We start from the raw sequence: 27,864 nt of genomic DNA, 5'->3' as shown, positions 1-27,864 counted from the left end.
AAAACACCAGTCTGTAGTCAGCTCCACCAATCATAAGTGACAAAACACCAGTCTGTAGTCAGCTCCACCAATCACAAGTGACAAAACACCAGTCTGTAGTCAGCTCCACCAATCACAAGTGACAAAACACCAGTCTGTAGTCAGCTCCACCAATCACAAGTGACAAAACACCAGTCTGTAGTCAGCTCCACCAACCATAAGTGACAAAACACCAGTCTGTAGTCAGCTCCACCAATCACAAGTGACAAAACACCAGTCTGTAGTCAGCTCCACCAATCACAAGTGACAAAACACCAGTCTGTAGTCAGCTCCATCAATATCTAGTGACAAAACACCAGTCTGTAGTCAGTTCCACCAATCATAAGTGACAAAACACCAGTCTGTAGTCAGCTCCACCAATCACAAGTGACAAAACACCAGTCTGTAGTCAGCTCCACCAATCACAAGTGACAAAACACCAGTCTGTAGTCAGCTCCACCAATCATAAGTGACAAAACACCAGTCTATAGTCAGTTCCACCAATCATAAGTGACAAAACACCAGTCTGTAGTCAGCTCCACCAATCACAAGTGACAAAACACCAGTCTGTAGTCAGCTCCACCAATCACAAGTGACAAAACACCAGTCTGTAGTCAGCTCCACCAATCATAAGTGACAAAACACCAGTCTGTAGTCAGCTCCACCAATCACAAGTGACAAAACACCAGTCTGTAGTCAGCTCCACCAATCACAAGTGACAAAACACCAGTCTGTAGTCAGCTCCATCAATATCTAGTGACAAAACACCAGTCTGTAGTCTGCTCCACCAATCATAAGTGACAAAACACCAGTCTGTAGTCAGTTCCACCAATCATAAGTGACAAAACACCAGTCTGTAGTCTGCTCCACCAATTAAAAGTGACAAAACACCAGTCTCTAGTCAGTTCCACCAATCATAAGTGACAAAACACCAGTCTATAGTCAGTTCCACCAATCACAAGTGACAAAACACCAGTCTATAGTCAGTTCCACCAATCACAAGTGACAAAACACCAGTCTGTAGTCAGCTCCATCAATATCTAGTGACACAACACCAGTCTGTAGTCTGCTCCACCAATTAAAAGTGACAAAACACCAGTCTGTAGTCAGTTCCACCAATCATAAGTGTCAAAACACCCATCTGTAGTCAGCTCCACCAATCACAAGTGACAAAACACCCGTCTGTAGTCAGCTCCACCAATCATAAGTGACAAAACACCAGTCTGTAGTCAGCTCCATCAATATCTAGTGACAAATCACCAGTTTATAGTCAGCTCCACATCACAAGAGATGGAACAACTTTCGTCACCCTTTCATGTTTCAAGCAGAAACATATCATGTAATATCATGTGTTTGATTGGCAGATGTCTAAGCCAATCACACTAAGCTGAGACGATCAGTACTTGTTCTCTGCTCCACCTCAGTCCTACCCAAATTAGATTTCATGGCCACAGAAACAACTCAACTTTCCCCAGAAACAAGCTTTTTGTTTCACAGTAGTCACAGAATACACTGACTGACTGAAAACCTGTATATCTGGGGGTTATCTGGGAGGACACTGGGTGTTAACACTTTCACTTTCAGCGGCAGCAGGTTTGCCTTCTTGAGATTTGAGTCTGGGAGAAAATCCTTCAACTGGAAAATCCCAGGGTCTGAGCTCTCACACAGGGAGGAATTCCCTCTTGAAGGCGTCCTTGATAAAATAACGCTGGAGCTGCTTTAGCCTCCGAGGCACCGCTCTGCGGATGCCCCTGACCTTTGACCTCTGAGTGGGAAGCGGTCAGGAGAGGGAAGGGAAAAGCAGAATTCCTCCTCAGGGATTCATGAGGAAAACACGCTTCATTAGTTCCCTCTGAGCTGCACTGGGAATACTTCCTGAGTGTGTGTGTGTGTGTACCTGGTGAATATCTGGTAATATCTGTCATCCTTGATGCCGTCCTCCAGCGGTACGTTCACAGCGTGCCATCGCCCTTTACCCAGCCCTGTGTCACTGAGGTCGCCCGTACCTAAATGTAAATACACACACACTTGTCTCAAACTGTTGCACAATGTTGGTTAATATCAAATGTGGCGTGTTTGAAACAAATGCAAAGAGCGACCTGGGAAGAATCCAGGAGAGAACTTGTGCAGAGACACCGTCATGACTTTGGATGTGAAGCTGAAGGCGTCCTCCACACCTGCAGAGACACGCAGGAAACAAATCACAGACAAAAGAGGGTTTTTTCTAATCAGATCCTGTCTGACAGCCAAACTTCCCTCTAACAACAGTCTGAATTTATCATCTGTGTGTGTGTTACCATCGCCATGATGCAGGTCAACGTCCACATAGAGGACTCGGTCGTATTTCTCCCTCAGCCTGAGAATTCCCAACACGGCATCGTTCACGTAGCAGAAGCCTGACGCCTCATCCCTGAGAGACGGAGGACAGAGGAAACAGAGCTGTGAGGTGAGGTTAGCCTGTGGCGCCCCCGTCAGGCCAATCAGCAGAACAGATGAGACAAAAAGCACTTGACTGAGGTTTTGGTGTCTAATATTAGTAGTTTTTTTTTAGCTACATGTTCCACCATCCTTTCTGACATCATTCAATTAATTCATGACATCAATATAACAAAGAAAACGTCAGAAATTCCTTTATTTTTGTGGTAACAGTGTACTTCTGGTGAACCCACTTCTTCGCATGGTGCCACCCTCCTGCCCAGTTGATGGCCACGTCACTTTTCTTGTCCAGCAGACACTGGGCTGCCGTCAGCGTAGCGCCGCCAACCGCCGCTGCGTATTCGAATATCCCCTCCGACACGGGACAGTCGTAACCTGGAGGCCGAGAAAACACACGACACACCAAAGAGACGTCAAAGAACTAGAACCCTCGAGGATAATTCAAGCCCTTACAGTGAAAGGTTAAAGAAAACTGACGTGGAGCAGGAAGCACAGGAAGGAATTAGATGGAGAGAGCGGGAAAGAAAGACAAAGGGAAGGGACGAAATGTCTAGATCTAGGAAAAGGTGGAGCAGTTTGCTTTTGTAACAGAACAGGAGGATGATCCAGAGAGAGGTGTGGCGGACACAAACGGAGGAAGTAACGCGAAGAAGAGAAAGGTTGGGTGAGGGTGAGCGAATGAAGGGAGTTAGGGAGTGATACAAAAAACAAGGATGAGTCTAAAGTTAGAAACATCTGACGCAAACCACGGTGGGATCTTTCTGACAACGTCCCTTTCTGACAGGAGGTTCATTGAGATTTACGCGTTCCTGTCTCCACTTCAAGTGTACAAGCAGGGCTACAAAGTTATTATTAACATCCATTCAATCTATTCTAATATGCAAAGGGTTGAGAAACAAAATAACTCTGGTTAAAATGAACTAAAACCTCGTCTAAGTAGATTTAAATCCTTGACGGTGTTCAGTCTTCTCTGAGCTTGTGTAACAGCGCCCTCTGCTGCCATAAAAACACACACTGCACACAACTTTTCAAGTCTTCTCCTTATTTTCAACTTTATCCCCTTAATGTGACATATTATGCTTACATGAAGAACAGCTAGACAAAACCTTGAACCTAAAATCTGTAGTAGTTGATAGAAAGCATCACCGTCTGCCATTTTGAGACGATAAGTGTGTGAGTGATTTTGCCCGTCCTCACAAACTTGACACACCCTAGTTGGCGAGATTAGTTTAATGGACAAACACGAATGCGTGATCGTTACTCTTGGCTCGTCTCACCCAGGCCAAAGTCGACGGACTGCGGGTCGTCGTTGTCTCCGTCCTGGCTGATCTTGTGGAGATGTTCCAGGTAAGAGTCTGTGTGGAACTTGGCCATTTCCTCCATGGAGGCCAGCTTGGGTTTAACAGTGCTGGAGAGACGGGAAGGAAAATATTTTTACAGGCTTCTCACACAATAACTTGTCGTGTGAGCCGTGGCGACTCATGCTGTTGACAGATTTATTCACAGAGCCATCAAATAAATGTTTAAAAAAAAAAAACTGTGTGTGAATAAAACAATGGTAACATGCAGACGACTGCAGATGATTCATGGGAGATGACGACCTTGTTGGACACACTGAGTAATAAAAAAAATTCAGGAGCATCGATATTTATCTCTGTTTTTGATAATTTTGACAGCGTTAATTCATTGAAGGCATTTAATAAGCCTACAAAGAATCAAACAAACGATTGACTGTTTATCTCTGTGGGCAAAGCTTCAAAAATGACAAAGTAAAAAAGTATTTGGAATACATTTTGTAAGTTCCCATGAATTTAAAGAGGCAATACGTAGGAATTTTTGTGTTAAAAGACTTTATTTAAAAGACAACTATATACTGTGTTGCAGAGAAATCCAATGAAGGCTCTCTCTCTCTTAGCTTTTTAAATGAAATAAATAATCTCTCAAGGTGTTCTCCACCACACGAATGTAAATGTCCTCCACCTGGCAGTCCAAAGCCCTCCTTGTCTGGGTGTAGACATCGAACACACCCCCAGTGCTAAAAGCTTCCAGTCTGGGCTAACAGGAATCTAGCTCCACAGCTAACTGAGCTAACTAGCTAAACGCCAGCTTAAGTTGTCAGTAATAAGCGGTTAGCTCAAGCCCCCAGGAAGAGCGCCAAACTGAGTAATTACAACGTCACGTGACGCACTAAAGGCCCAAAACAACTTTTTCCCATAAGCTAACATTGTGAAAGACGAGTCCGTAAAATGGTGGATAAAATACTTTGAGCGTCACAATCCTCTTGACTGTCATAATTTGAGCCATTAGGTCTAATACAACTTAGGAAGTCTACAAAAAAACTGCACAGTTTATTTATTTGATCCCCATTTTGGTTAGCCAGGGGCGCTAAACTGGAAGCATGCCATGTCACACAACACGTGTTTTTAAACTCAGACAGTCGAGCTTTTTGCTTAATGCCACCGAGCAGCTTTAATCGGAACGTCGGGGCTCCACCTTTGACGCCATCTCCAGATTTTAACGGAACATCCTCGGGTTAGCTAGGTTACTCTAGATATATGTTAGCTATCTATTTGGAGTTTGACAGGTGACCAATTCCAACACATAGTGCCCCTTTAATAGAAGGTTTTACATGAGGTTATCAAGACAGCCCATGACATAAACATGGAGGGAAGGGGTCAGTTGGAATGTAATGACTAATATACACAAGTTAAGTTACATCTAAAACTGTATATCTGCTAGCTAAACCTCTGTATAGCACATTAAGCTAATTTTCTCTTGTAAAAATGTACTTTACAGGGGCTCTGTGGTGATTCTCTCTCTAACCTGAGTCCTTCACACACACAAAAAACATGTATAATCAACCAATAGTCATTTCACGTTACAATCTGCTCACATATGGCTGAAAAAGAAGTGAAAATACATATAAACATCTGCACAGAGACCCTTTAACCTCCATATTATCTCTGTTTAAGTGAGTATAAGTGACGTTAACGCCGCTCACCTCATGTCTTCAAGGAGTCCATAGGCTTCTATCAGTGAGTGGACCATACTCGCCTGGAAATAATACAGCAGAAACAATTAAATACAAGCACAAACAGGAGAACAGGAACATTAAAGTGGAGTTATTGAGCTCTTCATTCAGTCCAGCTCACCCGGTTTGGCACTTTGGATAAAGAGTCGCAGGTCTCGATGTACTCCGGGCTGTAGATGTACGCCACCCTCCGCTTACTGCTGCTGTCATCGTCGCTGTCTCCTCTGCAACTCATTTACGAAGAATACACGAAAAATAATCCGACAGAAAATGGAGTTAAAACAAATTTTACAGTGAGGAGATGCGAGCGAGAGTCTTCTTTTCGAGCCTGGTGTCACACCGTCAACATTCCCCCCGAAAGCTAACGTCTGTTCCCGGCTGGGCTGTAGAGCTAGCTTAGCGCTAAAACGACGATGATAAAATATAAAATATATATTAAAACTTTTAAGAGATTTTATCTCATTTTAATCAAGTACTTATTGGTGGGTTTGGTCACAGATAGAAAAAAGGACTGCTTCATAACGGTCGCTTCGAATCTAACGTTCCGCGCCCGGATGTGTGTTGGAACGTACTTGGAGCGAAAAGCATTCTGGGAGTTTTTGTAGTCTTTCTGCCTTTCTCCCTTTCCCTAACGTTTAAAATGAGTTTAAACCTACATTTTAGACGAATTAGACACAACTTCCCAATTAAAACAATTCCAGTCAACAGATTTTACGCAGTAAGCTTTTAATATTAAATTCTGTGGTTGGATTTGACTGAATATCACCATCTTTTTCGCCATATTTGCCACAAAATGGAATGTGTGTTAGCACACGAAGATTTCTGAGCAAACGCTTCTTCAGGAAAAATGAACAGGAAATGCATACATCTTTAAAGGGCCCCTGAAGCAGCCAAACATCATGAGACGTTTGAGGAAGAAGTCATGCTTTTCACTAGAGGGCGACAAAAACAGCTGACAAAAATACCAACTTGAACCAAAAATATAAAACACCATTATTTTATTAATTGTTGACAGTATCAAATGAAAAAGTATGTCAACAAATACTGCACTGATGAAACACTAGATATGCTTTACTTGTGGCTGTACTGGAGTTGTTGAATGTTTTCTCCTCAGTTTGCTTCCTGGTTGAATTTGACAGTATTTGACTCACAGTCAGTTTCTTCTGTAAACATTCAAATGTAAGTTTTATTTCTGAGTATCTGTTATCAATGCACCGTTTAGGTTTACTTCTCTCATCCTCAACTGAGTAAACTTCCATTGATCTGACATGGTGTGCAAACTCCACAGTGGGAACACTACAGTCAAGTTGTTCACGAAGAAAAACAGCATATCCTGTTAAAGATTTCAAAATAAAACACCTATTAACAGACAAATGTGCCAAATATTAAAGAGAAAGTGAAGTTCAGAAAAAACAACTATTGGCATTCGTCTAAACATATAATTTTTTAATGCTGGTGGTCCTGTTGCTGTCCATTATTAAACCTTGTAAACCTAGTTATTTTTAAAAACATTTGTGAGTTAGTTGGTGGTTGGTTTTATGTAGGGATGAAAAGTCCACTGCACTTTGAATTAAGAAAACATTTTACAACAAGTGTGTTTACCTGACAATTGCATGTATGCCTTAAAAAGTAGCTTGACTGAAGGGGGACACGGGATATCAAATTGACTCAAGTATAAAAGTAATTTTCCAGCAATGAATCAGAATCAAAAGTACAATTAAAACCATATCATACAAATAATGCATGTGTTCTCTGTGTGGTGGATTTTCAGATCCTATATTCAGCATTTTTCTTATTATCAGAATCACTTTTCAATAGTATTGCAAATAAAATAAATTGATTTGAAAATGTCTAGTATCTAACTTCGAACATAGTGGTGTAAAAAGTACAATATTTGACTTGAAAACTACAGTGGAGTGGAAGTGTATATTAGCAGAAAATGGAAATACTCATGTGAAATAGTTCCTCAGAATTGTTCTTACAGGCGTAACCTACTTCTGATAATATAATTAGTAATTTCTATAAAAACTTCTAAACTATTCCAGTAACAAGTAGTTAAGTAATCTGAATAACACATTTGGGCTTTTCTTGATTTATGTTGTCCTATACATTCCTTTTTTTTTCTTTATCAAAAACCAAAACAAAAAAAAAACACTAAAGACACTAAAAAAAATAGAGGAAGGTAGAGATGTCGCGTCTGACATGCCTTTATTTTGAAAGCGCCGTTTCACAACATCCGGCGTCGCCCCTGCTTCCTGTACCTAGCTTCCCGCAGCTTCATGTTTCAACACTTGCCGGACAGTTTCTGCCGCTGAAGAGCTGCTTTTATGACAGCCAGGCTTCAGCTGTCTTCTGCTCGACTCTTTTCGGCTCGTTAGACCTCCGACAGGCGCAGAAGAAATGACTTTACCGTAGAGGATTCAGCTCGTTTGAATCGTTGAACACTCGGAGCCCGTTTGACTGAAAGTGAACCAGTTGACTGTCACCATGAGAAGCAGGAGCAACTCCGGGGTGAAACTGGACAACTATGCCCGGATGGTGCAGCAAACTATCCTCAGACACCAGGTGAGGGTTTAATAACGTACTTCTACTTATGTTTAACGCACTTTAAAGTTGAATTAAAGGCAGTATTTTCACTGAAACGGCCGCTGCTTCGTACCTGCAGGCAGGTAAAGTAACTGTTAGCCTCCACAGTCTCGTGTCTGCATGCAGGAGGTGGAGGAAATTAACATTGCGCAAGGCATCAGCACACAGCACACACATATAACACACTCACTGCTCCACTGACTGTTTGATTTTTCTCACAGTGATGTTTTAAAGTCATGTCTGTTCCTCTGAAGCACCTGAACGTTACACAGGATTGTTGTTGTCTCATTCAAACTAAGATGAATCTGCAGCCTCCACCTTTTCTGGGACTCATCACACAGGTGTTGGATGTGGTTGAGATCAGGAAGCATCATTTCTTTATATACCTGGCTCTGTGCAGTAATAAAAGGTCATTTCTAACTAATGCAACAAAGGAGGAAGACCACAAAGACTCCACCGGACAGTCCAACCAAACGTCCACATACTTTTGGACATTTTAACTTGTGTTTTAAAGCTATTACCTCAGTTGAAGTAGAAAAGTATGAGCATGAAATAGGCCAAAAGCAAAAGTACTCATAATGCAGAGTGGTACAATGGGTATTATGCCATGTGATTATAATTAAAGGTGCAATATGTAAGAATCTTATCTGACAACATTCAAGAAATCACTGAAATTCTCATCATAATGTGAAGAAATAACAGTTTTGATGCCCATTTTATTGCAGAGATATACTTACTGAAGTTTGCATGCTAACCAGCTCCGGCTGCTACTGAGCAATATCTGATCATTTACTTGGTTTTCAAAAAATTACAACCGATATGCCTGATAACCCTCGACGAGCACGCCGTTTTTAAGAGCCAGGAGCGAACAAAGGCCATGCTAGCTAGCCCCGGACACCTGTTGATACTGAGGCCCTCGTTGTGGAAAGTTACAGAGAAAATATCTACTGTGGCGGAAAAGTAATCTGACGAGTTCTCGGGCCACACTGAAGAGCATCAGGACACGACTGGAGTCTAAAGTGAAGCTCATCACGGAAGCTGAGCGCCGTGTCTCGGCAGCCGAGGGTAACGTGACTCTTGATGGAGTTGGAGTACGAAGTTTGTGTCCTGACGGAGAGGAGTGTAGATATGGAGGCACAAAGCCGCAGAGATCTTAATCTACAACCTCAGAGACGCTGCAGAGGGCCGGCAGCCGGTTACGTCCCCTCACCTCCTCTACTTAGTGTTTCCTGAAACAATACAGGAATCCATCCCCTGCAGCAAACACAGAAAAACTGATGTTTTGGATTTCTGATTGTTGTAAAGTTGTTAAAGACACAACAGAAGGATTGTTACAGAGGTTTGAACCATCTGGTCTAAACATTTTGTAGTAAACTATAAGGAGCCTGAAGACGGATTATGAAAGTGAACACGCTCAGTGTTGAAGTCGCCGTTGAATCCGTCCCAGATGGCTCCGGGCCGAGCTGCAGTTGTGCACAGCTCACTGCTCAGATGGATCACTGCACTAATGAGTGTGACAGTGAGAGTACAGCCGGGCTGCAGCCACGCAGCCAGCAGTCCACCATCGTTCAGCTCATTAACAGCGATGGAAGTATCGATAGTAAATCTGTCACTCAGGGGGTTGTTACGTGACGTAGTGAGAGATCTGCACCGTGCAGCCTTTAACAGTCAATCCATTGGTGTAATAACTCAACACGTGCTACTCTTTTCTATGAAGAAGTGAAGACTGACGCTGTCACGCTGGTGTATTTGTGCAACCTACCCAGAAACCACTTTGTGTGTGAGTGACACTTCTCTCAGTTGGTGGTGAAACCACGATCAGTGTTGAAAGAGTTGTCTCGGTTAAAGAAGCAGTTTGACCTCGAAACTACTGAAAGAAATGACGTTTTCATTAGAAATATTAATAGAAATGTGACAAATGCTTATTAAAAAAGGACTATAATCCAATAAATAGAGGTTTGTCTTGTTCAACCGGTACACAAACATGTCGGCATTGATTTTTGAGTCCAAAAGCAGTTGCTTCTTTTGTCAGACCAACAGTATAAACTCCCCGGCTGTTATAATGCTGAGGCCAAACGCGTTCACCTCGACATCACGCTGTCCAAAGCCTCTCATTAGTCCGTGTTAACCTCTGACCTCTGACCCCTCTCTGTGTCTGACAGGATCCAGTGACGGGTCTTCTGCCAGTCACCCCGGATCAGCCTCACTCCTGGGTCAGAGACAATGTTTACAGTGTGGTGTCGGTGTGGGCCCTCAGTCTGGCCTACAGGAAGAACGCCGACAGGGACGAAGACAAGGCCAAGGCCTACGAGCTGGAGCAGGTCGGTGCGAGGCCGCTTTCTCTGTCTGCCGCTGGTGAAGGAGCTCGTGTTTCTCTGGAGCGACGCCTTGAAAATGTTTAACCTTTAAACCGTCTCCCTCTCTGTCTGTCTCTCCATTAGAGTGTGGTGAAGCTAATGAGAGGCATCCTGCAGGGTATACTGAGGCAGGTATGTTGTCTCCAAACACAAGCGCACCCTTTTCTCTTTATCATCTATTTATTTTTGGGCAGATGGCTTCATTTGGGTTTACCAGGAGGTTTTTGCAGAAAACAGCAGCCCCCCAAAAAACACAAGAAATTCAGCTGTTAATCAAAAACAACAAGCTGAAAGAAACTAGAATGCTCTGCAGAACTGACGGGAATAGATGTATAAATATGTAGATTAAATAACTGCACACAAAGGTCAGTTTTTGGCTAATTTAGCGAAGTAAATTCCTGAAAAAAAGGAAAAGAAGGAACAAAAAAGGAAGGAATAAAAATCCTATAACTAGTGTTATTGTCCCCCTCCAGCTGGACAAGGTGGAGAAGTTTAAATACAGCAGAAGCACCTCGGACTCGCTCCACGCCAAGTACAACACCAGGACCTGTGCTCCGGTTGTCGGGGACGACCAGTGGGGTCACCTACAGGTCGACGCCACCTCACTCTTCCTGCTCTTCCTCGCTCAGATGACGGCGTCCGGTAAACAGAGAGTCGTTTTCACATGTCCAATCTTTAAAATTTAAAGAAAAACTTAGATATTCAAAGGTGTTTATAAGTTTTAATTTGGTCTAATGTCACCTGGAGCTTCAGTTTCCTAGTTTGAGGAGGAGAATCGAGCTTGAGTTTGTTCTGTGATGTCAAACTTTAGCACTATGAAAGGTCCGTCCCTGTGTTTGTGTGTTTGCACCAGGTCTCCACATCGTCTACACCCAAGACGAAGTGGACGTGGTTCAGAATCTCATGTTCTACATCGAGGCAGCTTACAAAGTGGCTGTAAGTGTTCAGTCACTGACAGCAAACATGTAAACTGAGCTGCTGCTGATTGAACCTGAAGCGTTTCAATAACTGTCGTCTTCTTCTGCTGTTCTGATCCATTTCAGGATTACGGGATGTGGGAAAGGGGAGACAAAACCAACCAGGGCATCACTGAGATTAACGCCAGCTCGATAGGCATGGCCAAGGTTCATACACACCAACACACCAACACACACACACACAGAAACACACTGTTCTCTTGTATTTCCTGGTATTGGAGCGAGCAGGTAGACGGAGGAGAAATCAGCTCCTGAGTGCTGAGCGAGAGCAGAGACAGAACAGGTGGTCCAGTAAAAAAAAATCTCTCTGGCAGGGTGGAAGGTGTCTAGTCACTGCGACGGCCTTTACGCCGACCTTTCAGACGACCTGGACACTCCAGACTAACTGGGGATCGGGTGGAAGGATTCTGTTTTGGTGCTGAAAGTGCACAAAGTAGATCTAGCTCTTCTTGGGGTCAGCGTAGGTAAAATGAACGCTGCTGTCAGGAAACGTTACAGTTAATTAAAAGTGACAGACTCTTTTATTTAGCTAACTGAGAGCATGTTCGTCATGTTGTTTGATATTTAATATCATTTACTAACATGAAAAAGTCTCGTATGAATCCATTTTAACGCTTCAAAGAAAAGAAAACACTGATAGTTGTGACACGACTGGCTCCTCGGCCTCCGTGCCCGACACACTGCTGTCCTTGGCTGGTGTTGAACAGAAGGTATCAGGTTCTCTTTGGTCTTCCAGGAATGGCATCGCACTCAGAAATAACACAGTACTCGCAGTACCCAGTGCGCACACACACACACAGTTTAATTTAAGACTCTGGAAACAGGCCCCCCTGCAGGACGTTCCCTCCTCTGTTAATTACATGTCGTTTTAATATTAATAGAAGCAAAACAGCAGAGAGAATTGATTGTAACGTGCATTTAATTCTACTACTACAGTTCTAATCCCACACTACATTTAATTTGATACTGTATTGTACAATATAACATCAGACTTTATGACACGCTAATACATTTTCCGCTTCAATCGTCCTGTTATCGTCATCGTCTGGGTCAATCCGACCACAGCAAATTAAACCTCCAGAACATATTTGTAATTCAAATTAAGGCTGAGGAATAAATCATGATTTCAGACGTAGTGTGTTAGATTTTGGATATCGTGTTCATGCACAAGTGTTGTCTTTTCCTGGTTTTAAAGCTGCATCACAGTAAAGTACAGTTTTGTTACTCACTGATCTCGTAGAAAGACTGATTTGTTGTCTTGAGTCCTGGTGGTAAGTAGGGGTGTGCCAAAATCTCGATACTACGATATATCGCGATATTTCGTCTTGAGGTACGTTATCGATACACTGGTGCCAAATATCGTTATATTTTTTGGCCCACCACCACCACCCCTCTTCGGAGGAAAGCTTTATCTTTATTCAAACATAGGTATACAACCAAATAACATTTTAAACATGGTTTAAGTAGCTCAGAAACCCACACATTTAGATATTTAATGATAGTTGTAGTCAGTATGTGTGTTAAGAACAGTCACTGTGCAATACACTCTTTGTTTACTTGGCTGTCATTCATGTGAAATTGATTGACAATGTTTTGTGATTCCTGTGAAATGGATTCAGTGCAGTCAATAAATTCTGAATTTCTTCAGTGACACAGATATCGTGATGTATCGTGGATGAAATTTCTTGCAATATATCGATTATCGCAGAATCGCTGTATCGTGATATTATCGTTATTGTGGGCAAAATATCGTGATAGTATCGTATCGCGAGGTACCTGGTGATACCCAGCCCTAGTGGTAAGAGGAAACACGTATCAGCGAGGGAGCAGACTTTGACACGACACACGACCGTTCACTCTTGGTTTACCTCGGTTTCTATCGTCTTTTCCTCCATCAGCAGGTTGTTTCTCTTCTGCAGTGTTGAGTGTCCACAGTTACTCCAGTTGTTCCACCTGTTGTCACCTGAGATAGAGGAAATAAATGTCTCTGCCTGTTCAGTCTATACGCTGATGATGGTGTCATTTTTCTACAGCCGTCAGTGATTACTCTACCAATAGTCATCTCCGCAATCTGTGTCAAAATATTTGGTCTTCTGCTGGGATGACAAAGGGTCACATGGCTGCTGTTTGTCCTCCAGGCAGCTCTGGAGGCTTTAGATGAACTCAACCTGTTCGGAGCGAAAGGAGGACCGGGATCTGTGGTCCACGCCCTGGCTGATGACATACAGCACTGCCAGGTACACAAATACACTTATATGTCATCTTAACTTTCACTGTAGATAGCTAGAATTACTTTAATGATCCCAGACTGGGAAATTATTTTGTATTGTTTAATGTCAAATTTATCCCCCGTGTTTCCTCCTCTTTGTCTTCTTCCTCCTCCCCGATCAGTCCATCCTGACGTCCATGTTACCCCGAGCGTCCATGTCTAAAGAGGTGGACGCAGGCGTCCTGGCTATCATCTCATATCCCGCCTTCGCTGTCGAGGACATGAGCATCGTCAACGTGACCAAGGAGGAGATCATCTCTAAACTGCAGGTGCAGAGAAAGTGCAGTGAAACAGGGAAATCATCTATAAAATGTCAGGATGAGTTTGTCCGTGCTGACTTCCTCTCTGTGTTCGTTCAGGGTCGATACGGCTGCTGCAGGTTCCTCAGAGACGGACACAAAACACCAAAAGAGGTAAACAGCCTGTGATTAAGATGCAGCCTCTGTCCAGTAATCTACTTATCTCACTTTGTTCAGATAAGAAGAGGATAAAAATATGCCTCTTCTTCTTTGTTCCTCCAGGATCCAAACCGTCTGTACTACGAGTCTGCAGAGCTGAAGCTGTTTGAAAACATTGAGTGTGAGTGGCCGCTCTTCTGGACCTACCTCATCCTGGACGGCATATTTATCAACAGCCCCGAACAGGTGATTAACATCAATGTGTGTGTGTGTGTGTGTGTGCCTCCGAGCATTGTTATCTCTTGCTCCTGTCCTCGAGGTGAATGCTAAGATACAACTTTTGTTGATTGGTCCAGGTGACGGAGTACCAGGAGGCTCTGGAGGGCATCCTGATCAAACAGAAAGACGGGATACGACTGGTGCCGGAGCTCTACAGCGTCCCTCCAGACAAGGTGACGACTTCGAGGAGAGATGTGGAAATTGTTGTTTTATTTTGCGATGATTTATGCAGCATTTTTACATTTCTGTCGTTTGGTTGGTTGTTTGTTTGTGTCTACAAACAGGTGGAGGAGGAGTGCATGAACCCTCACTCTGTGGAGAGGATCCCGATGGGTAAACTACCTCTGAAGTGGGGACAGTCTCTGTACATCCTGGGAAACCTCCTGACCGAGGTGAGCTGACATTTCACTCGCTGGCACTAAAACATTTGCAGATTTTGGGGCTCTGACTTTTTAATCTCATATTTAAGGGATTTCTCGCTCCCGGAGAGATTGACCCTCTGAACCGACGCTTCTCCACCATCCCCAAACCCGATGTGGTGGTACAGGGTGAGTTCACGAGACATTTGAGGATGTAGTCACATGTTGATTCAGTCCGAGATGAGTCTTACACATTCTCTTTCCTCTTGTAGTGTCGATTCTGGCGGAGACTGAGGAGATCAAAGAGCTGCTGCTGCAGAACGGGATCGAAGTGGAGACCGTCGCCGACATCCATCCCATCCACGTGCAGCCGTCCAGGGTCCTGAGCCACATCTACGCCAGACTCGGTACGACATCAGAGGACATTTACTTATATCTCATTCTTTAGGCCAGAAATAAAAGGTTTAACACTTAATCTATCTGATGAAGGGACAGCGTATTGTCATTTTGAATCTGAAGACTTCCTGAAGTTAAAGACTTCATCTCACGCTCTGTTGCAGGTCGTAACCCGAGGCTGGGTCTGACGGGTCGGCCCTGCAGGAGGATAGGAGTTCTGGGAACCTCCAAGTTCTACATCATCAGAAACACCATGTTCTCATTCACACCTCAGGTAAATAAGGAAACGCTCCGAGATACGATTTAAAGAAAACTAAGGCAGATTTTTAAACATAGTTACATGTGATTTTCCCATCATCCCTCTGTCTCTGCAGTTCATCGACCACCAGCAGTTCTACTTGGCGTTGGACAACAAAATGATTGTGGAGATGTTAAGGACAGAAATCGCCTACCTTGCGTCCAGGTGGAGGATGACCGGACGACCCACCGTCACTTTTCCCATTTCACAGTCTATGTTGAGTAGGTACACACACACACACACACACTAACACACAGGAAGTAATCCCAACATAACACCTAAAGATATATCGGAAAGCTGAAGATGTATGAAAACCTTGTGTGAGTTTTCCACGTTTTGTGTGTGTGTGTTTCAGCTGAAGACCACACAAACCTGGACCCTGCAGTCTTGGCTACACTGAAGAAGCTGCAGGACGGATATTTTGGAGGAGCAAGGTGAAGTATTCATGTTGTTGAGGTCATGTCTTGTGTGTTGCTGCTGGAAATTTGGAGGTATTTAAACGACAGGATAAGGAGTTTGTATAGACATAAAATGTACCTGATCAACTTGGAGCAACAGAATTCCAAGACAGACGTCAGAATTCCGAGAAAAAAGTTAAACTTCTGAGGGAAAAGTTGTTATTCTGATAAAAGATGTCAGATTTCCAAGTCCGAATTATGAGAAAAAAATTCTGAGAAAAAAGCCGAACTCCAAGACAGAAGACAGAATTCCTAGGGAAACAAAATCTGAATCAAAGACAGCCAGAATTCCGAGAAAAAGACAGAATTCCAAAACAGAAGTCAAAATTCCAAGAAAAAGGTTAGAATCCCAGGGGAAAATGTCAGAATTCTGAGAAAAAAAGTCAGAATTCCAAGACTCATCACTTCTAAGAAAAAATGACAGACAGTTAAATTCCTGAAAAAAATCAGAATTCTGAGAATGATCTCTTCCGTAAGAAAACCACAGGGACAAAAGTGAGAAACACCAGCGTTTAATTTCCTCCTCCTCCTCTCCAGGATCCAGACGGGGAAGCTGTCGGAGTTCATGACCACCTCCTGCTTCGCTCACCTGAGCTTCCTGGACGGTAAGGCTTCTGGCAGCATGAGCCGTCACGACGAAGCGTATGATGCTGCTGATGATGCTGATGATGAGCGTGACGGCGATGGATACGTGCATGAGTTACGTTGTGATGATGGTAAGGAAAACGACAGACCGATGGATGGATGGGGAGGAATGGTGACACCTGGGATGGACAAACAGATTAAAGTACCGCTGCTCGTTTGTTTTCCCATCATTTGTTTGATCATTCCTAGTAGACGAACACAGAGGTGCATACAGTCACAGTAGTTGTACTCTGTCTGTATGTGCTGTCAGTATCACCATTAACCATCTGTGACACGCATGCCTCCATTCTGAAATTCAAAAATATTAATAATTATTTTTATTAATTTTAATTAAAGAAACGTGAAATGTGACTAATTAGCCTGTGTCGGATTCTCATTAATCATCACTTCCTGCTTTTTTTTCCGGCTGTCACGCGATCACTCATCCGCCTCCCGTCCCCCGTCTCCTCTGTGCCAATCTGTAACGGCTGGTTGTTGACAGTTAACAGCTGTTCAGAGGCCGCGCTTTGCTTGTGTTGCATTGTTTTAATTAATGAAAACATGCATTAAACAGCAAATGACAGTTTGAAGGTTTGTGCGGAGTACAGGATGGGAACCAAGAGCCAGAATTACCTGAATCTTTGGAATATTACACCTGATGAACAACAAAAATCACAACCACAGAAAACAAAATAGCGTCAAACTGTTTTTTGAAGCCCTCTTCTTATTTCTTGATTTGTTTCTGTGCCTCCTCTTCTTGCGTCTTAGTTCCTCCCACCTGAGGAAGAAGACATGAGGTGTCGGAGCACAGCTGTAACATCTGTCCGTTGTCGTAGCCTGCTGCTGTTAATGACCGCTGTTGGATGAGGATGTCAATCGCCTCTCCTCGAAATGCATTTTAGGAATTAAGGCATCCTTCAAGATGGCTCATTGACATTTCATTTCCAGATTTGATCGGGAGGATGAGGAGGCACAAAATAGCAAAATAAGAAGAGGCGATGGTGGAGAGAAAGAAACTTAGGAAGATGAAAACAGCGCTAGTTTCAAGGCTTCAAGGCTTCATTTCCAGGAACGCCATTAATCCTGATGATACAAATATTCTCTTATTTCATCCTTTTGAGATGATCACAGACACAGCTAGCTCACAGGCCACTGCTAGCAAGAACGGAGAATCACTTCCCATCCAGAGCACTCGCTCATTTCTCTTCCTCTTTAGAAAACATTCACAGTTCTGCATGTTTTAACTGTCTGTGTTGCGTTCAGTGCACGTCTGGCTTAATCTGATATAGGCGTGTTTTTAAATGGGTGGTCTGTTGGTGAATGTCAGCATTTTAGCAGCGTGTTGATCATAGATGCAGTAGCATGTTGTAATCTTCAGAGTTTAAAGGGCCAGTTCACCTAAAATCTCAAACACAGGCACTCTTTGTGTGTTCTTAATCCATGCGGGTAATATTTTGTAATGTTTGTTTTGTTTTAATATCCGCTCTAAAACACTGACGGTGAAAATGTAAAAATGTGTTTTGGGTGAACAAACCTATTGAAACTGCTTCTTTTTAGATAGATTTGTTTAGTAAATCTAGATAGTTTGATTCAAATGTTAGGATTCTCTGAACACTAAATAAAGGTGAGTTGAATCTATCATTACTTCAAACTTGATTAACCTTTTTCTCCTCTGCTCTACGTGACTCATCATTTCTCTGTCTCTCCACCTCCGTCCCCTCCAGAGGCCGACGACCTCGCTCAGTACCTGGACCACCTGTTGGCTCACTCCGCCCCCAAGAAGGCCAAGCTTCCGGTCAAAGGAGGTCTGGGGAGGTTCAAGGCCCTGGCCACAAAAACCAAGGAGATGGTGTCCCTGAAGAACAAGGCTCAGGACCTGGGCATTCAAAGTGAGTGGACCTGTAACTCGAATGTGTTCGCCGCCTCCTGCAGATGTTGACGCCAATTTGTTTTTGTCCAGATGTCAACATGTACCTGTCGAACAAGCTGTTCCGCTCCCGTCAGCCCTCCCTCAACCTGAACCTCCCAGAACCGTCTACACAGCAAGACTCCCAGGTCTGTTTGTTTACGTCTTCACGTAGTTTCTCATCTTGCCAGCGTCAAACTTTTAACCCTCCACCTCCCGTTTCCTCCAGGTTCCACAGGTGTCGGTCACATCAGAGAGCGGCATCCCGAGAGACGCCAGCGGAGCCATCGACTACAACGCGTTGGCCCTGCTGCTGAAAGACACGCAGAACCTCCAGGACCAGGCCGATATACTCTACATCCTCTTCAAAGACAAGTGAGAGACACACTGCACTGCGACTGTAACACCACAGTGGCAAACATATGTTAAATATGTGCAGCGCTGGCCAAGAAAACACAATTTATCCGCTCAGGCTTTGACTTGTTTTTCGTTCAGGGGAATGGAGTGGGACACGAACCTGCACGGTAAAGGCTCGACGGTCAGGACTTTGCTGACCGACCTTTACGAGAAGGCGGGTGAGCTCAAACACTGGAGCCTCATCAGGATGATCTCCGGCATGCTGAAGAAGAAGGTGGAGGAGCTCGACTCGGTACGACACATGTGAACACGTGTTCAGTCATAAACACCGGAGAGAAAACAATTCACATCAGACTTAGAGAACAGATTATCTTTTTCTTCTCGGTATACATTTCATGTTCTCCCGCACTCATTCTCTGATCGGTTGCGATCCGTCTGTAGGCCTGCTCTGATTTGCTGGCGCACCAGAAGCACCTGACCGTCGGTCTTCCTCCCGAGCCGAGAGAGAAAACCATCACGGCTCCGATCCCTCCCGACCAGCTGGCCGCCCTCATCGACGAGGCCAGCGACAGCAACATCAGCGTGGCCATCCTCACTCAGGTGAGTCACGCGACCCTCTGCAGTCACCTGTAGGGGTGGGTATTGGCAAGAACCTCACAATACGATACGTATCACGATACTTTGGTCACGATACGATACGTATCACGATAGAAATAAAGATGAAAACACAAGTATCTGTATATGTACATCAGATGATATTGATCAGAGGACAAATTGAGTCAAAACTATTTCATTCAAAACACCCTCTCCATTTCATTAATTCCCATGAAATTTCCGGGCAGTAATATTCTATGTCCATATTGTTGTTCTTGCTATCTCTCTTAACTTTGAACCCAAAGTGCTTCCAAACGTCAGCTTTAAATTGCGGGGGCGTTGTTTACTTTCCATCCATTTTGCAAAGACCTCAGCCACTCTCTCTACTACAGAAATACACCCGCCGCACAGCAGAGTCGCTCTTCGGCGATATATCGATATTTGGAGTTGAAAAATCGATATTGTATTGGGCGGCAAAGTATCGCGATATATTGCTGTATCGATATTTTTGCCCACCCCTAGTCACCTGAGAGATTTCTCCTCCTCGCCTCCTTGTTTAATCCGTCCCCCTCCTCCAGGAGCTCATGGTGTACCTGGCGATGAGCATCAGGACTCAGCCCAGCCTGTTCAGTGAGATGTTCAGGCTGCGTATCGGCCTCATCATCCAGGTGATGGCCACCGAGCTGGCTCAGTCGCTCAACTGCTCAGGTAAGACAGGAAGCAGGTGACAGTGTGGTGTGTTTAGTATTGTGTTGTAACGTAATGTGTGTGTGTGTGTGTGCAGGAGAGGAGGCCACGGAGAGTCTGATGAGCCTGAGCCCGTCAGAACTGAAGAATCTCCTCCACCACATCCTCAGCGGCAAAGAGTTCGGCGTGCAGCGCAGCGGTCAGTCCATCGTAACGACCAATCAGATCCCAAATCGCTCGCACACACACACACACACACAAACACATAGCCAATCAGATTCTTCTCATCTCCCTCCACAGTCAGAGAGCTGGACGCCGGCGTCAGTCCCGCCATCTCCATCCATCACCTTGGCAACGTGGGCGCCACCAAGAGCGAGAGAGCCGGCATCAGCAAGCTGAAGAGCGACATGAAGATGGTAGGATTCAAACACGCGTGCTATTATCACAAGGTCCCGATTAAAAGAGGCGACCGAGGTGAAAAAGTCAGATAAGACATCAAAGTTTTGGCACTGATGAATTCTCCAGTGTGTCATTCAAAGTGCCGGTGGGGAAGAGAGGCTCTTATTTTGAAAATATTGTGCTTTTCATGGCAAAACCGACTTCTGTCTCCTTGCAGCTGGAGCACAGGTTGTCTCTGACGGATCCCAGTAAGGTGACGATGAATCACATCAGGTGTTAATTCACCTCCATAATTGTGGGGAGATTAAAAGAAGGAAGAGTGGCGTTGGCGGACAGTTGTGGAGATTTTTCCAAATGAGTTGATCGTTGTAGGCCGACGTGAACAATCCTCAGCTTTACATAAATCACCAGAGCAGCTTTGCGTTGACCGCGATTTATTCACAGCTTGTCTGTTGTGTTGCAGGCGGAGCACAGGTTGTCGTTGACGGACCCGTCTAAGGTGATGCTCACTCGACGGCTTATTGACTATCGCAGCTTTAAATCTGCTTCTTCTTTCTCTTTTTTTTTTTTACTGTAAAGTACAGAAACCCTGGGAAGAAAACGTACATATTCTGGTGATCCGCTCTGTCTGATCTGAACTGTTTCTCTTCCTGTTTATTACTGAAGGACGGATGAAAAGAAAGAAAAGATCCTGAATGTTTTTTGTTTTTTTTTGTTTCGATCCAGGAACCCAGGTTGTCTCTGACAGATCCAGCTGCAGAGGTGATGATGATGATGATGTTAAGAGGAGGATATTATTATTGGCTTCGCTTTTAGGGTGAAATTTCTGGGTTTTGATTGCGATTAATCAGCTGTTGATGAGTTAAAATGAGGTTATAATTACGGTTTAATTTGTGCAGAGGGGAACTCGATGAAGATGATGATGTCAGCGATTTGACTTTGTTTAATTTAGCTTTTGATATTATCCCTGAAATGACCGTTGGATGTGCAGCGGTGGCTTCGAGTGTTCGCAGGCGTCGGAAATCATTTCATTTATTCGGCGTTGAATCATCGTCTGAGGAGAATCAGACGCAGCGTCCTCCATCTCTGAGTCTGTGATGCAAAGTGGATATTTCTGTCTCTGTTTCAGCTCGACCCGTCACTGTCCTTCAGTCGCAAGGTGACAAACAAAAATAACCACATTTAAACTTCTGGGTGTTAATTCATCCGAAAACAATTAACACGAACATCGACTAAAAGTCATGGAGCAGCTCTCATCAGCGACTAACCTCCTAATTCTTTCACTCAGTTCATTAATGAGTCTTTGTTGTGCGTAAAGCTACAACTCAGGATTGTTTTCAGGATCAGTGCGAAGGTTTTTCTCTTGATTAATAATCTTTTGGTCAATATGAAGCCAGAAAATAGTCACATAAGTGCTGTTTTTGTCAAACCAACAGCCCCAAAATCTAAATATATCCAGTTTATTTGGATGTTTATTTGACATTTTAGAAGCTGGAACGAGTGAATATTTTGCATTTCAGCTTGATAAATGATTTAAACTACAGCCTGACCGATGCTGAAGATGGTTATGAAACACTTGTGATACAAATATGTATTGAACACAGGATATTTTACATATTTTACATTATTTTACACGTTTTTGTTTAAAATGTCTTCTACGAGAAAAAAAACATAAATTTCAGTCAAAATGTATTAATTGTAAATCAACCCGGCATCGTTTGCTGCTTTTTCTGTTCTTTAAAACCAAAAAGTTGACATATTTGTTCACAACTTGATCAATGTAATGCAATTAAACAGTCACAAATGCTATTTTTCGTCAAACCAACAGTCTAAAACTGAAATATATCCAGTTTATTTTATATTTAGAAGCTGGAACCAGAGAATATTTGACTTTTCTGCGCGATAAATTAGTAAAACCAGAACCGGTCAACGTCGATACGAGGGAGTAAAGGATTCTGATATTCAAGTATCAGACAATAAAAACACATTTATTGCAACGATCCTTCCAAATGCGGACATCAAACACTTAAAAGATGGAGACAGAGGCAGAATATTTAAATCATTTAATTCATAATCGATGCCAGTGAAATTTCTGTCAACCAACTCGTAAAACTTTTGATTTAATGCTGCGTTGTGAGTTAAACAGACCAAATATTTAAGCTCTTGTCCTTTTCTAAACATGTTACTGATGAAGTTCAGCCAGAGAGAGATGAACAAAAACTATTATTTTGGAACTATAAACATTTTAAAATGAGGAAAGGAGACACTTTTATTCTACAAGCTCTGTAGGCGTACTGAAAATGTATTCGTCTACATAAAAATGTTCTCGCAAATGTTCTAACGCTTTTCCATTCGCTGTTTCACGATGCTGAACTTTGTTCCACTTGTGCGCTGCAGCCACATTAAGAACCTGCTCAGCTGTGATTTAATCTGTTTGTTTTCTAACCTCACTTCTTTAATTTTCTCATCCTGATTCTGAATCACGCAGCTTTTTCCTCCTAACGTCGCGATGCAAGAAGCTTTTGGGTTTGTTTTTTGTCGCCTTCGCTGTTTTGTTTTCATTTTGTGGATGTATTTTTGTTTTTCTGTCTCTTTTTTTCCTCTGCCCTGTTTCTATTTCTTTCCTCTCAGAGCATGCGATCTCAGTCTCTGGACATAGAAAACGTTGAATCTGGGGTAACATTTTTTTTTAGATATTTCTGAACATTCTGACAGTTTTTATGCGCTAGATTGCTTTACGCTTCAAAACAGGAAGAGGGCGCTGTTCTTCCGCCACAAACACAGCTTTAAAGCATGCTTTCCCTGTGGTTCTGGCCGTTCAGAGGTACAGGTTGCCGTCCATTGAGTCTCTGGATATTCCGGAGAGCATCCCGGCCGCCAAGGACACCAGACAAGGCCAGTGGCTGCGCAGGAGGCGTCTGGACGGAGCGCTGAACCGAGTCCCTGTGGGCTTCTACCAGAAAGTCTGGAAGATCCTGCAGAAGGTGAGTCTGCACGCCAGGATCAGGTGTTTTGGAAACCTGGGATTGGGTTTTTTCTTGGTTTCTAACACCAGGATACAAACACTTTGTCTTCCAGTGCCACGGTTTGTCCATAGAAGGGTTTGTCCTCCCGTCCTCCACCACCCAAGAGGTAACAATTCAGACAGTATATTATAACAGACAAAACCGTAGCTGTGTTTTCGTCCTCATCGTCTCGTCGTCCTCTTGAACTCCTCCTCCAGATGACACCCGGAGAGATCAAGTTCTCCGTCCACGTGGAGACGGTCCTGAACCGCGTCCCGCAGCCGGAGTACCGGCAGCTGCTGGTGGAGGGCATCCTGGTGCTCACCATGTTGGCCGACGTGGACATCCCGAGCATCGGCTCCATCATCCACGTGGAGAAGATCGTCCACCTGGCCAACGACATGTTCTACAAGGATCAGGTCAGCAGGACGTCATGACGCTCTCAGAGCCACTGTTAGTGTTTGTGATCAGCTCACGCAGGGTTTCCTTGTTTCCGTCCTCCTGCAGAAGGACCTGGGGGCCGAGGAGCACATCCTGGAGAGGGACCCGTCCACCGGCGTGTGCAGGCTGCTGTACGACAGCGCCCCCAGCGGACGCTTCGGGAGCATGACCTACCTCACCAAGGCCGTGGCGGCGTACGTGCAGGACTTCCTGCCCAGTGGGTCGTGTGCGGTGCAGTGAGGGGAGCTGGTGGAGCCACTCAGGAGACGATGAAGACAAGTCGAAGCTAAAATCTGGAACATTTCTCACGTTAGAATAACAATCAGTTAACAGAACAGGAGGAGTATCCGATACATGTTATCACTGTGTGTGTGCACGAAATACGTAAATATAATGACTCAGAAATAACTGCGATAAACAGTATTTGATAAAGATCAAATAAAAAAAACATAAAACACAGAAGAGGATTAGGGCCAGTGCAAGAAAAGTTGAGTTCTGACTTTGAACTCTAAGTAAAAAAGATTCAGAATGTGGAAGAAAAAGCTGCTGATCCTCTTCTGTAGGATCAAATATAAACATTTTCTAAATAAGAATTTAAAAAACACACAACAAACCAGCGAAAACGTGACTATCACGACAGGCCGAGTTCAAAGACACATGTTACATTATCTATTATTTATGTGAAAATCTGATCAAACTTCAGCAACAAACTCACCATAAATGTATCAAATACATCTTAACAATTTAAGCTTTTTTTTGTGTTTTAGGTCAACACATTGCGATTGATCAGTGTTTCTGTCAAACTGTAGCAGCAGCACCTCAGCTTCTTATCTACGGTGTTACGTACGGGGAATATTCACTTACTTGCCCTGGTTCTGAAAAAGACAATATTACTGTAAAGCTGTGAGTCTGCGTAGGAATACAGACGTTGTACTGTTTGAGGGAAAATAGTCCCAAAGAAAAGGGCTGTCTGACGCGTGTCTACACTTACGTAAATGGATTTTTATTATTTAGGTGGCTAGAATATGTCTTATTGCTGTTGGTGCCTGACTACCGATCAGTACCTCATACAACCCAACATCAAAAACCCAAACTATATCTTTAAAGTCGTGGCACTTATCAACGTCCGTATACGTAATATTAATATGCATGTAAATGTAGTCAGTGTTAGTACGTTAGGGACTATTTTCTCTTGCCTTAACACACAACTTGGTGCTCTAGTGAGTATTTACCGAGTGCTCGTGTTCATCGTAGAGCAGGAACGTGTCACCCAGTATGATTCTGTGGCAGGTATTCGACTTTAAGCTTGTTTTGGTTTTTGAACGCAACAAAGATTAATGTCCGTCCTCGACTCTCACCGGTCTGATGTTTCAACTTTTTCAACCTTCCACAGAACAAGTGAGTCACCGCTGACTAACACAAAACCTTTCACGTGCTTTCGCATCGCACCTACTAGAACTGTCTTTACCTCCGATCCCACATGCTGTACGATGTATAAAATAATACCAGATATTAATCTACTATTTATTTTGTAGTTCTGAGATGATAATTAAAGAAAGCTAATGTAGACGTGTCTTGAAAGAGGACACGGGTCAGTTTGGGAGATTTCTTTGAGGCCTTAACAGTCGCACTTATAAAACTACAGGTGTGCCGTTTTGTTTTTAACTATGCAACAGAGCAGACTTGAAAATGCAGTCGTGGAAATGATTTTTTAGCACATTGGGAGCTCGACTAGTTGATTTGTTTGTAATGAAAGCATGCCGTTGACGTAGTTATTTTTGGATGCGGTGTCTAATAAGTGCAATTTTGGATTTTTGTCCTCGTAATAAAGGACTTGCCTTAATTTACTGTGTTTAAGTGTAATTGCATTAAAAAACCTAAAACCATTTACTCACATCTGCTGTTCTATATTTTTACAGACACGTTTCACCTTTAACGGTTTGCTGCATGACACTTTCAAGGGAAATAAAAAGATGTTACATGGAATAAACAAAGGTAATTCAATATTGTGATATCTGAAGATGTGAGCGCCACACTCCATGTGTACGACAAACAATCAGGGCAGAATGAGAGAGAGTCACTTCTCTATGTAATGTTGAAGTCTGAAAATGAAATCCAGCTGAACAATTGTGATGTTTTTGCTGTTTTTGAAACTAATTCTGTATTAAAACAGAGAAAACACCTCGTCTCTGAGCGCATTTTTTGCCCCTCTGTCAGTGTTTTATGTTCTTCTGCATGTAAAAAATCTTGAAAGTGTAAAAAGGTCAAAGTCCGCACAGAAAACGCAGCTCCTGAACACCTCGTCAGTAGTCCCGCCTTTAATTTTGTGACTTTGTGACATCACACTACATCTCGGAGTCATACATTTTCATAATTTATGGCTAGTTTGTCACAGAAGAGTCGATTTAGCTGCTCTGTCGTTGTTAGCGGTGTTGGCTCAGGCATGTGTGAGCTGACCAATCAGAGGAGACTAGGGGAGGGGCCTTAAAGAGACAGAGTTTCAGACAGCTGGACAATTTAAGAACATTTATTTTTTGGGTATTAAGGCATGTGTAGTAACCTAAAACTAGAGAAAAGTATGACATGTGTCCTTTAAACTAATCTGGGTCTATTCAGTTGTTTGACAAAAGGGTTTTCCAGACCTTTAAACCCAAAAAAGCTATTAAGTGGACCTTAGATTACGACTGTTTTGTCTTCCTGCTGTTTACAAAGACAGCAATAAAGGTTTTACATTTCAAATAAATAAAAACCTTCTCAAATCACCTATTTATGTGTCCGTTTTAATTGTGATAACACTTGAAAATAGTTGTTTCAGATGTCTTCTTTGTCTAAATGACTCAAAATATCAAACCCTTTCTCCTACCAGGCTGTTGGAGGAATATCTGTAGGCGTCCAGCAGGTGGTGCAACATCCTCCACAATGTATGTTTTCTAGCACCAATATCAGCTGTTTCTTGTTATTGTTTTCTTAACATCACAGTCAGTGACAGATGTGTTGTCTTTTTTACAATATCTTGTTTTTCCAGAAACACTGTATCACCAGATTTTTGCATAAAACTATCTTAATATCTAATCTCTAACACAGTTTAGTCTATCAGTAGTCAGTGGAAGTATTATATTTGATCTTTCCACGGCTACTGTTGTGTTTTGCTGCTATTTCCCACCTCAGCATGAGATGAATGCTTTGAATAAAGCTGTTGATTAAGCTGTATTATCTCTCAAGGAATAATAAAATGGGAGGTTTCTCTGAGTACGTGCCAGAGACAGTCACAGTGTAGCCTGCCCTGCTAACAAAACGTGGTGTTTAGAGTACAAAGTTTACTGATATTTAACACAGACAGAAATACATGACCTGGGTTATATACATCCCAGAGAAAGCCAAGAGACGGGAATAAACACAGACGGGTTTCTGTTCAGGCCTGAAAGTATTGATTTCTGGCTCTGAACATACATGACCGTGCAACACATGTCATCACCAAACTGCTTTGAAACCCGCCTGGTCAAAGAAAATTTAACTAACATTTTGTTTTAAACAGTCTTCAGCTGGTGGATCAAATGACTCAAATGTACAACATGTTTTCAACGGTCAACAGAAGATAAACAGTGTCATAAATCTACCGAGAGATTTCTCAAGATTCATGTGAAACATGGTGAACAGCCTCTTTTGTTACAGTAATTTCTGTTTTTAATCAGCTTTAAGACTTCATTGCAGATGTTCAAACAATAATTTCCATTAAGACGACAGAAACATTAATATAATATTATATATTATATTAATAATTTTCCTGTTAAAGCAATGCATATTTTTAGGGAAGATTAAGGTTAATGTTTCTTGATTTATATGACAGGACATTTAGAAAAAGTCATGCTAGCTTCACACGTGTTTGGCACTTGAGACTCATATTAGCTTTGTATCGGTTGGTAAAATGTTTAGCTAGGAATTCATTCAGTCATCCACACAGTTGGAAAGAATTGAACATATATATACAG

General features: G+C 43.0%; 2 protein-coding genes across 12 annotated transcripts in view; one reads left to right on the top strand and one right to left on the bottom strand.

Moving 5' to 3' along the window:
* The window catches only part of hdac8 (histone deacetylase 8), a 29,438-nt gene extending 23,585 nt beyond the window's left edge, over nucleotides 1-5,853 (bottom strand). The window contains exons 1-7 of the mRNA XM_030432031.1: nucleotides 5,607-5,853; nucleotides 5,456-5,508; nucleotides 3,732-3,862; nucleotides 2,688-2,829; nucleotides 2,316-2,428; nucleotides 2,118-2,195; nucleotides 1,916-2,024 (exon numbers count right to left, since the gene is read on the bottom strand). Coding sequence (XP_030287891.1) covers nucleotides 1,916-2,024; nucleotides 2,118-2,195; nucleotides 2,316-2,428; nucleotides 2,688-2,829; nucleotides 3,732-3,862; nucleotides 5,456-5,508; nucleotides 5,607-5,720 — 740 coding nt within the window. The 5' untranslated portion in view covers nucleotides 5,721-5,853. The remainder of the gene's footprint in view (nucleotides 1-1,915; nucleotides 2,025-2,117; nucleotides 2,196-2,315; nucleotides 2,429-2,687; nucleotides 2,830-3,731; nucleotides 3,863-5,455; nucleotides 5,509-5,606) is intronic.
* Nucleotides 5,854-7,735: 1,882 nt separating this feature from the next.
* phka1a (phosphorylase kinase, alpha 1a (muscle)) lies at nucleotides 7,736-26,056 on the top strand. 11 transcript variants are annotated; one of them, XM_030430905.1, is made up of 35 exons: nucleotides 7,736-8,050; nucleotides 10,234-10,392; nucleotides 10,513-10,560; nucleotides 10,902-11,070; nucleotides 11,282-11,364; nucleotides 11,472-11,552; nucleotides 13,544-13,642; nucleotides 13,797-13,943; nucleotides 14,034-14,087; nucleotides 14,196-14,318; nucleotides 14,429-14,524; nucleotides 14,636-14,743; nucleotides 14,821-14,899; nucleotides 14,983-15,117; nucleotides 15,271-15,380; nucleotides 15,481-15,625; nucleotides 15,760-15,838; nucleotides 16,400-16,467; nucleotides 18,211-18,375; nucleotides 18,447-18,541; nucleotides 18,622-18,767; nucleotides 18,888-19,041; nucleotides 19,191-19,349; nucleotides 19,922-20,051; nucleotides 20,128-20,229; nucleotides 20,331-20,446; nucleotides 20,647-20,682; nucleotides 20,893-20,928; nucleotides 21,156-21,191; nucleotides 21,559-21,588; nucleotides 23,061-23,105; nucleotides 23,252-23,413; nucleotides 23,508-23,561; nucleotides 23,653-23,853; nucleotides 23,942-26,056. In XM_030430905.1, exons 1-35 carry the CDS (start codon nucleotides 7,973-7,975, stop codon nucleotides 24,113-24,115), a joined length of 3,702 nt encoding a protein of 1,233 aa, XP_030286765.1. In that variant the 5' UTR covers nucleotides 7,736-7,972; the 3' UTR covers nucleotides 24,116-26,056. The 11 variants fall into 11 exon arrangements, with proteins under 11 accessions (XP_030286765.1, XP_030286756.1, XP_030286759.1 ...); XM_030430896.1 differs by having other exon boundaries at nucleotides 16,400-16,578; XM_030430899.1 differs by lacking the exon at nucleotides 20,647-20,682 and having other exon boundaries at nucleotides 16,400-16,578.
* The last annotated feature ends 1,808 nt before the right edge of the window (nucleotides 26,057-27,864 follow it).

The sequence above is a fragment of the Sparus aurata genome, chromosome 10 (genome assembly GCF_900880675.1).
Source record: "Sparus aurata chromosome 10, fSpaAur1.1, whole genome shotgun sequence".
NCBI lineage: Eukaryota > Metazoa > Chordata > Actinopteri > Spariformes > Sparidae > Sparus > Sparus aurata.
Note: the sequence above shows the minus strand (reverse complement) of the source record. Positions and strands in the feature narration are given on the sequence as shown.

Coding starts and splice junctions, on each gene's coding strand:
- phka1a (XM_030430896.1), top strand. CDS start 7,973: ATGAGAAGCAGGAGCAACTCCGGGGTGAAACTGGACAACTATGCCCGG. Junction 20,929..21,155: donor CGTTGACGGACCCGTCTAAG/GTGATGCTCACT, acceptor GTTTCGATCCAG/GAACCCAGGTTGTCTCTGAC. Junction 23,562..23,652: donor CGTCCTCCACCACCCAAGAG/GTAACAATTCAG, acceptor CTCCTCCTCCAG/ATGACACCCGGAGAGATCAA.